The sequence below is a fragment of the Sinocyclocheilus grahami genome, unplaced genomic scaffold (genome assembly GCF_001515645.1).
Source record: "Sinocyclocheilus grahami isolate Dianchi unplaced genomic scaffold, SAMN03320097.WGS_v1.1 scaffold719.1, whole genome shotgun sequence".
NCBI classification, from domain to species: Eukaryota; Metazoa; Chordata; class Actinopteri; order Cypriniformes; family Cyprinidae; genus Sinocyclocheilus; species Sinocyclocheilus grahami.
The window spans coordinates 827,779-838,592 of NW_015505898.1; the positions used below are offsets into that span (position 1 = coordinate 827,779).

A 10,814-nucleotide genomic window follows, 5' to 3' on the forward strand; every position below is an offset into this window, starting at 1 on the left:
CCTATTTTGGAAAGTTTTTGCTGGGATGGGCATTTAAAAAAATCTGAAATTCGCTTTTGCACCATTATCTCCTTGTATTAAAGTTAATCTTGTTCGCATTCTGTACAGTTCATATCTGATACCACGCGCCAGCGTCACGTGTTCATGAGGATTAGGCTAATCATCCCATATAGAAAACATCACAAGTAAAATTAATCATGTTTATAAAGATAAACATGGGTTTGTTATAGCCCACTTACAATTTACATTTCAGAGATCATTACAAATAAATTAAATTTAAATGAACAAACTTGCCGTTGCATTTGCAACCATGTGAAAACAGGGGGTGCTGCAGCCCCCTCAGCACCCCTACTTCCTGCGTCCCTGGTTTCTACAAACCCTTAGCACTTTTTTAAAAATAGTTTGTAAAGAGAGCTTAATCCAGTTCTAGCCACAGACTCCTTTCTAAAATGCAACACATGCAACATCTTTCATCACCGGTTCTATATTTTCTCAAGCAGGTGCATGTGCAGAGCCCATATCTGCATTCACACCACCCAGGGATGAGACTATTAGCTTGAGGTCCTTTGAGGATTTGAAGAACCTATGTTTATCTCATTAACCAGCGCTTCTGAAACGCAGCTGGTGCTACAGGAAGCTCCAGCTCTCTCTTGCTCTGTCTCTCCTAAATAGCAAGTTGCTCTTTAATCTGTCCTCCTGCACCTTGGGCAGACTCTTAAGCTGTTGAACTAACCACCTACTGAGAGATTAGTATGATAAAAAATCTCTTGCCTGTTGGTCTGCTGACTTTAAACCACTCACTTAAACCTTCTCAACAGGCAGAAACTATTGGACGGCATTTAGAAACAGCTTCAGAAAAAATGAACGAGGCTGCTAAGTGTCTACAATTAACAAAATAGAGCATGTTACTAAGGAGAGGGTGACATTCTACATGTGCAATATGTTTCATTCAGAAAGCTGAGCCGTAATACTTTTCAGCACAGCATGTTGTACACCTTATTTATTTATCTGACTTGTTGTCTTTTTAAAAATACAGCATGTTTGGGAAGCCTCTTGAGGTTTTGCACCAAGAGCAAGTTTTGCTCTGTTAAAGGAATAGTTCACCTAAAAATTAAAAGTCTGTCATCATAAACACCCTCATGTCATTCTGAACGTATGACTTTTTTCATCATGGAAAAACCAGCTGTATAGCATTTATTTAATTATTTACAATTTAATAACATTTTTCAGTCATAACCATCTATAGGTACTTCCTTTTTTAGTTGCTTATTATGTTTAGTTGAATTAAGAAACTTTAATTAGTTTACCTTTATTGACTAAACTTCAATAGATGTGTGAAGGATCAATGCAACCAGACGGAACAAATCAATAGATTTAGGACCTAAGTAAATCTTTTAGGAGCCATACTTGCGTGCATGTGTGTGTCCCTACGGATGGGGGATTGTGTGTCTTGCAATTGCGTCTTGGAAATGCATGAATATCAGTAAAGGTCAAGCTATTTCAGTGTGTAATTTATACGCTGTGTACAAAAACAGCTAGTGGTTGAAGTGCAAATCAGATTTATTTTAGTTTTGAACGAACTAATAAGCAATTCAAATAAAGCTATAAAAGAAAGCCAACTCTTAAAAACATATAAAAACATACTTTATTTTTCTGACACTGTTTTTGATGCTGATAATCCAAGCGTCAACATCTATTTGTGATCCGAGATTGATAAAACACTCCGGGAACTATTTTATGCCATACTTTATTGGAAGACATTTGTAGATGGTTATGTGATTTATAAGGTAGGTAGCAAGGGCAATAGTAGAGCTTTATGTAACCACTCTCTCTCTCTCTATATATATATATATATATAGGACTAAAATCTAAGTTTCTTTGCTGAAATTGGAAACATTTATATTACACAAAGTATTTATACCTCATGGTAGTGTTTGTTCTAATTCATTTATGGTGATTTTAATAATGAAAATGTAATTTTGATGATTTTTAAATCACCACATAATAGTAATGAGAATTTGTGGGAAAATGTACTTAAATGTCATGAAAATAATGTTCTTTGTGAGATGTACAGTGTCGTTCCACCAGTTTTTCTGTGTCTACCTACAATCATGTTTCAGCTCAGGCCTTGTTTCTCTGTCTTCCTGTCTTCCATGTCTCGAGGGATCACTCTGTTTCCTCTCAGCTCACTGGGTGTTCGCTTGGCTTTTATTACCCCAGATCTGTTTTACCTCCAGTGAGACTGATACGCACACAAACACCTGTGTGTGTATCACCCTGACTTCCCACTACTCTGTCCGATGGAGAAAAAAAACCACCCACAGGCCGCAGTGAGGTACTCTGTGTAACCATGGTGCCTTGTCTATAAAGAGAAATATGATTTCAGTTGTTCTCATTTAAAACCGTCTTCTCCCTCCTCTCTGTTAAATCTTTCCATCTTCTCTCACTGCTGAGAGTCAGTCAGGCAGTTCAGTGAAGCCTGATTCACAGCAAAGCTTCTCATTTGCAAATCCATCCCACCAAGCACAAAGAAGCTATTCCACATAAACACACACAATTAATAATGACAGAGGCTGACATCTCTGACCCCGTAGCAGCGACGTAGGCATTGATTGACTAAGCTCTCAGTTGATAATGGCTCTATTGTTGTATTCCACTGAGAGTTGCATTTGAAATCATACACATGTTCAGGCACGGCGCCAGAATTTTTTCTCTACCGGTGCTAAGGGGGGGCTAGACCAATATGTGGGGGTGCTAAGAAAATAAATGATATTGATGACATCAGAGTTACTTCATAAAGAAATGGGGCTAAACCGGGGCTATTAAAAATTCTGACGGGGCTATAGCCCCCCCTAGCCCCGGTGTAGCGCCGTCACTGCACATGTTTGTGGTCGTCATGCTTTCTCTGACACACTGGACTGTGGGAAATCATCCTCAACATAAAAACATCTGCATTCTCATTGCTAGAAGAGATCATTGTAGGTCAGTCCAGTTGTTTTTCTGACATTCAAAAATGCATTACAGTAGCACAGCATGATCAGATACCACTAGAAAACAGGAAAACATCTAATTTTCTCTTAGCTGTCGATTAGGACTGAATCAATATATAGTCTAGGACTGACTGTGGTCTTGAATAGGCAAAAACTAATTTGTTTTAAAGAAATGTTCAAGGTTTAATTAGGCTCTATCAACAACTTTGATTACCACAGAAAATAATGTCGATTTGCCCCTTAGATCAGGGGGCAGCAGGTGTACTAGAGGGTCTTCCAGAAATCTGGGGAGAAATTATTATTATTATTTTTTTTGTGTATTGTTTAGGTCCATCAAAGTTCACTTTTTTCTATTGTATATTACATGTGCTTGAGACAATTATTTTGCACACACTTATCATTTTAAAATATTACATTTTATGTATTATATATTAATATATATATATTATATTTAGGTAATAGGTCTAATAGAAAATCATGGTTTCTGGTTTAAACCTTGTCTAAAAGCATATAACTTTTCTGGTGTGTTTTTTATGCATATTTTAAAATGCATCACAATCAAAATGTAAGGTATTTTGAAATTGTAAATGAGAATTGAATTCAGGTTTATATATCTAACAGTAAGGGCCAGATTTACTGAACAGGGCAAATTAGCGATAGAGCGCAATCCCATAAAAGTGCTGATGGGAGTGGACATTTCTGCAGGCTATCTACTGACAATGTGCAAATTAAAGAAAACAGATCCAGCCGGCTCATTTCCATAATGACCAACACAATCTACCAAGAGCAGCACAAATGAGCATAGGGCAATGAACTAAATGATTAAGACATGCTTTTTTGGGGTGTTAAATAATAGAGCAAATACCAGTAAATTGACTGCAAACTTTAGTAAATCACCTTGCATGATTCATTTAAATTCTCTCCTCCTATAAATTTTGTGTCTGAAAGAGAAACTCCTACAATGCATATGCAATAAGGTCAGCCACAAAAATAACCACGGGATGGGTCCACGCCTTTTCATCACAAATTTTTCACTCCGTGTCTTTAGTAAATCCTGACAGTAGTTTTTTAATGGCAAAAGAAGGTTTGCGCTGGTGCAAGCTGTTATATCTGTAAATCTGGCCCTAATACTGGGTAGAAAGATACACTGTCATCTTTTCAGACAGAAACTAACGACCTCCACATTTCACTTTACTGTAAACACAATTTTTGATGCGTGCAACAGATGCTGTTCATTTAGCTAAAGTTGTACTGAATCTGAAACGTTTCTTGACAAGCATTTTGAGGAGACACGACAGATGATTTTGAGAGGGTATGTTTTGGCCACTGCAGTTGGTTAGTGTCTAGTAGTCCTCGTTTTTTGTTAATGATTTCACATGGCTAAGTAAGCTTGATGACTCATCTGAATAGATGAGACCTCTTGTCACTAGGCACCATAGTTACTGATAGTCTTGATCTTGAAGTGCTCCGTGTTTGTGGCATCTAATTTTTCTGTTCTTTAGATTTTTTGGTTGAGGACATTTTCACGGCACATTTTGTCATACCGACATTGTCTCTGCCACGCAGAGCTTTGCTGCTGGCGCTGTAAATTGAGTCGACGTTGTGACACGTGAGTGTCCTTTCACACCCTCGTTAAGGGAATGTAAGAGACAGATTGCGCAAAAATGTATACTTTTTTAATTAAAAAACCTACAGGGAAAAAAAACACCTGCATCACTTGAAACATTGAAAAATAGCATAGAGAGAATAGCCTAACTGTTATTATTATTATTCTATCTGTTATTTATTTATTTGTGGCTTTCATGCTGTCCGCTAAGGCATAGGACACACACAGGCTTTCCTCCTCACCAATGACATTAAGCACCGTGTTTACACAGGACGTGAGCAGCAAAATACAGTAGAACCCATTATAATCAGTGACACTGTCTAGACTGGATGCGGCGTGACGTGACACGACAAAACCCAACATTAAACTAATGCCTTGTTTTGTTTATGACGTACTGACACAAAGTTAAAATGATTTGCAACGATCGCTTGTCGCGCCCAGTGTAGAGCTGTTGCGGCGTGATGCAACAATTGTAGCGTCCGGTATAAAAACGGTGAGTGAAGCCGAGAGCAAGATATGCCTCGTCATATTTTCTGCATTTAGCTTTTGAATGACCAGCACCTGCCTGGGTCTGTGCGACTTCATCTATGGTTTTTCTCTTCCCTTTCACAAACCGACCCATCTCCCATTCTAAGTTACGTCCTTTGGCTGTTTACTGTTTTATTTATTTTCTTTTTCTGCTGATGGCCTGCGCCCCCCCTGCAATACTCGTGCGCCCCTCATGGCGGGCGCGCCCTACACTTTGAGAACCACTGCGATAGAGGATAAATATCATTGGAATCACTTTCAGACTATTTTTTTTTAGCTGATAAACAATAAAAACATTGACTGCCAATCAGAATCCACCTGACTTTAAAGAGTTTCAGCTTTTAAAGCGTTAGACAATAACTGCAGCACACGCTTATAAGAAACAGAATGTTATCTTTCATAGTGTTAACACTAATATAGTTATCATTATTGTTATCTTTATAGTTATCACTCTTTGTGTGAATGGGCCTTAAAGGGGTCATATGATGCGATTTCAATTTTTCCTTTCTCTTTGGAGTGTTACAAGCTCTTGGTGCATAAAGAAGATCTGTAAAGTTGCAAAGACTAAAGTCTCAAATCCAAAGAAATATTCTTTATAAAAGTAAAGAGTCAACCACACCTACCTATAACGTCTCGTTCTAACACGCCCCCACATGTCTACGTCACGATGTGGGAAGATTTGCATCACGCCGTGCAAATGTTCACACAAAGAAAGAAGGCGTAACTTTTATGCTCGCTGTAGTATTGTTGTTGCCGCCATGTCGTGAAGACGCTGTGTGCTTCGTTGTGAAAGCGAAACTACTTTGTTTGGCCTTCCAAAAGAGGACAATATCCTCTTCGTCATGCCTAGAACTGATCCGTGCTGGTCGCTGAGGAAATACATCAACTTCGCGCTGTGGATCGCCGGATCGGCTTTCACCATGGACGAAGCGGAGTCCAGCCCGGGGTCGTCACATGTGGTTGCCGCAACCCCGCCGGCTACTCCTTCGTCGAATCCGCCTGCCGTTCCTCACTCTAGCCCGGCCGCCACTCACTCAAGTGTGATGCTGTGTGTTTCTTTATGAAAGACAAACTACTTTGTTTGGTCTTCCAAAAGAGGACACGACTAGAAATCAGTGGTTAAGTTGTATTTACAACACTGTTCCAGAACAGTTCAACCCAAATATTCAGATGCGTCCAGCACATTTTATGGAGGACTGTTTCCTGATCCTGGTAGAGTAGACTACAATGCCGGCTGTTCTGACTCACAGACTGTAAGTACGTTTTTTATATTTAAAGAATTTGCCACTGACCATTCAAATGCGAGTTTTGAGCAGTGTAGAGTAGCGCTTGTTGTTTGTCATTTCTCCGATCACAAATGCAGACATGGTTTTATGTTTACGCGGCACGATGCAACGCGTCAGTATAAGTTCCGTAATTATGTCCCCACTGGATGCAACAAATGCCTTGTTTATAATGGGTTTTCATGTTTTTGTCTCGTCGCTCTGGCCGGGACACACCATCACAGTATGGTAGGGGCGTAACATTTCTGTCACACGCTTGAGGAATTCGGCCAATCACAACACACTGGATAGCTGGCCAATCACAGCACACCTCGCTTTTCAGACCGATGAGCTTTCTAAAAATCAACGTGTTTCAGAAAGGCGGAGCATAGAGGGTAAACAATAATGTACAGTATGTGGAAAATAATGTGTTTTTTAACCTTAAACCGCATAAACACATTTCATTTCATGAAATACACAAAATAATGTTCTTTTTAGCAACATCATATGACCCCTTTAACTGTGGTTGTTCACTTGTGTTAGTCCTAAAATAAAAATGCTAAATTACTTTCAAAGCTAGTATTTTCTCACCTGACATTGACAGTAGTAGAAAAAAAAACAATTGATGTCCTAAATATTTGTTTTGTGAGTATCTTTTTCATTGTTTTTCTTTTCGTTGTTTAGCTGGTCACGAACTTCACATACTGTTTCAAAATAAACGAGCACATGGTTATATGTGCTCAGTTCACTAGTGACAGAAAGCACAGCTGTGGTGTCATACTAAAAGGCAGCATATGATCATCCTTGTAATAATTAATTAAATAAAATTAGTTAACATAAAGGGTTTCTTTTCTCGCCCTGTGTTGTACAGCTCACACATACACTACTAAATAGGAAAAGGCATTTCCTCCAGAATAAAACTGTACCCTATAGTACTAAAATGTGTCTGTCTGTGAAATAAAGTAGTTGTTTTGCAGTTGTTTACTATTGCGGTTCCAGTGTTTGAGTATGGAAATGGATGAAGGAGAGGTAAGGATGTTGCCCTGGTGCTGCACTTAAAACCACAGTGGCCCAGGTCAACCTCATTCTCTGAATAATTGCATTTCAGCAAGTTTGTGGGAGGAGCAGAGTAAAACAGGCACCAGTTGCCACTATCTCTGCCTGACAGACACATTCCTGTCATCGCACCCTCGTCGCACGTCTGTCACGAACGTCAGGCTCAAATGACGCTGAGATTCCATCCCATAATTGATGATCCTCGGTCTATACCTACCACAGCCTCTGATGAAGAATGCTGCCTGGCTGCCTGCTTTTTTTACTGTCCTTGATTCTGAAATGACTACCCCCCCCCCCCCCAGTTCTAAGCAATGAAGCACACTAATTAAGTTTCAAGAATCACAACACTGAAATTATGAAAAGCAGAAAAAAGGAAAGTCAATACTTAAATACTCCTAAAGTAGAATGAAATACTTATCCCATAAATCACTGCAAATGGTGTAATTAATTTAATTTATTTGTTATAACAATTATTTAGCATTATTATTATACATTAAGGAATGTACAGCGCTCTCTTCCACTTTTAATACCATGACTGAGGTGAGACCCTTGAACAAGGCACCGAACCCCCAACTGCCCCCCGCACCGCTGCAAAAATGGCTACCCACTGCTCCAGGTGTGTGTGTGTGTGTGTGTGTGTTCACTACTCACTGCTGTGTGTGTGCATTTGGAAGGGTTAAATGCAGAGCACAAATTCGGCACCGCTGCAAAAATGGCTACCCACTGCTCCAGGTGTGTGTGTGTGTGTGTGTGTTCACTACTCACTGCTGTGTGTGTGCATTTGGAAGGGTTAAATGCAGAGCACAAATTCTGAGTATGGGACACCATACTTGGCTACATGTCACGGCACACTTTTTTTTCACACTTTAATTATAGTAATTCAGCTTACATTTACAGATACATATATTCATTTAGCAGACGCTTTTATCCAAAGCTACTTAAAATCGAAACTTACATTCATTGTATTTCAAAAAGTTTTTTACATTTCAGTTTTTCTATTTTCAGTTTTATTTCATTCAACTTTATTTCAGTTAATGAAAATTATTTTTATAGTCCACACATTTGTATATCCACACACACACACACACACACACACAGTTTGAAGTTAAAGTTTCAGTTGAAGTTTCAGTAGGTGAGCACAAAGAGCCCATAGATTTCCACAATTGTCCAATCAGAATAAATTATTCCAAATTTCATGCTGTGCCTTGGACAAAATTAAGTTATGACTTCAGTAGACTTGGATATGCTGCACAAGTAATGTGGACCACTTTTTTGGTCCATTTTTATAAACATAAGAAAACAGCAGCTTGGACATTTTGCTAAATATCTTTGTATATTCCACAGAAACAATGACAGAATTTTCACTTTTGGACAACCTATCCCTGTGATATAGTTATGAGGATATCTTTATGCTGCTAAACTCTGGAGGTGTCAGCAATACGTGATGTAGGTCTCACCTCTCTAATGGCCGTGCAGAACTCGCTCTGTAGAACCTTCTTCAGGGATTGCAGCTTGTGACCCGGGACGTCACCTGACTCCTGTAATTTTTCCAGCAGCTCAATCGCCCTGGCAACATCTGAGATGGAAAGACAGAAAGAAAACACCGATTTGTTTGAGTAACAGAGGGTCTGTGATAGAGGGGGGGTAAAGTTTGCAGAAAAGGGAAGAGAGATGGTGGAGCTGCAGCGAATCGATTGCAGGGATAATGGAAATAGACTCACTGAAGGCCAGAAGGGCCACTGAAAGCAATCAGTGCTCTCTTTACATGAAGCAAAAGACACATCACACTGCTGTATCTCCTCTGTTCAGCAGACCTACAGGCCACACATTCACTGGGGTCAGTCTGAAATGTTTCAATAATAAATATATATCTTTGCCACGGCTTTCACTGTCTGGGTCTGTGTGATCCAGTCTGTCTAATCAAGAAGTTCTAATATACTTAGAAAGAGCTATCCATTAGCATTCTCATTCATCTCCATGGCAGTTCGACTGGCACATTCAGCCAGTAGATGTATTTGCACAGTTATAAGTGGGCTGCTTTATGCTGTTTGCATGTAAGAGTGATGAAGAAACATTGGAGGAATGTGAAAATACACGCCCATGAGAGCTGCTACTAATTTTATAGTACTTTTTTTTAGATGCTTTAGACGACTTTCATTATATGTGCAAAAACACTTCACACATTCTTTAGTTATCTTCATTTGTGTTCTGCAGAACAAAGGAAATCATTCTAGTTTAGAACAACAGGAGGGTGAGTTGATGATGACAGATTTTTTATTTTTGATCTATCCCTTTTTTAAGCCAAGCAGCTAAAACTCACTTAAATTGGCTTGTATAAAACATGGCAACAAAAATATTGAGAAAACAAACACTCATTCAATCTAAGGTACAACCAGGCAAAAGGCATAGCTTAAGGAAAATGTTATTTTCACTACTCCTATGACTGCAGAAAAAAAATACATATTAAAATATACGTTTTATCGAACTTTGATGGAGCAACACCTTTTGTGGGAAAATAAATCCTAAAATTATATAAATACATGATGTGGCAAGGGGGGTCTTTTACCTCACATTCGGCCCCCAGTATTGATACAAATACTTTAGCTAAAGTAATATGTTCTGCATAATATTTAAGTTACTACTTGTGCAAAACAACCCCTTCCGCAAAGTTTGTACTGTATTCTGTTTATTTTGCTAAAATAATCTAACTGTCATTTAGAATACAGAAAAAAAACATTAAGAAAAACAAAGATTTGACCTAAAGAAGACTGAAGAATGTTCTCCCTACTATCTTTGACGAATATTTGATATTATTTATTCTCCTGACTCAAATGAGCATATACCGGAAATCACAAGAGTGGAGTGGAGCTATCTTTTCAGCTGTCTAGAGAGATTTGGTGTGGGTCCAAACTTTTTGACTTGGGTAAAACTCTTATGTTTCTCCCTTCTCTTCTGTTAGTACAATCAAACAGAGGTGGGGGCAAGTCACACATTTTCAAGTCTCAAGCAAGTCTCAAGTCCCTACCATCAAGTCTCAAGCAAGTCTCAAGTCACAGTACAAACAAATCAAGCAAGTCAAGTCAGTGGCTCACCTCAAGCAAGTCAAGTCGAGTCCTGCTAAGGATCAAGTCAAGTCAAGTCACAGTATCAGACAGGAACAAATATTTTTTTGCCACACAACCTTATTAATTTTTCCACAGAAGTTAACTTAATTATACATTTTAAATAATAATGTTTTAAATATAACATTTTGAATATAGGCAAAATACTACTTTGTATACCGCTAAAGTCTGTAATTGAGAAAATATTGATAAAAATACAAGATAAAAATATGTATCTCATATTTATGTTATATTGAGTTTGACCATCCTA

General features: G+C 38.6%; 1 protein-coding gene across 2 annotated transcripts in view; it reads right to left on the bottom strand.

The window, feature by feature from the left end:
• The window catches only part of LOC107560307 (protein lin-7 homolog A-like), a 44,802-nt gene that overhangs the window by 16,906 nt on the left and 17,082 nt on the right, over positions 1-10,814 (bottom strand). For both annotated transcript variants that reach the window (XM_016244448.1, XM_016244450.1), the window contains exon 2: positions 8,900-9,018. In XM_016244448.1, coding sequence (XP_016099934.1) covers positions 8,900-9,018 — 119 coding nt within the window. The remainder of the gene's footprint in view (positions 1-8,899; positions 9,019-10,814) is intronic.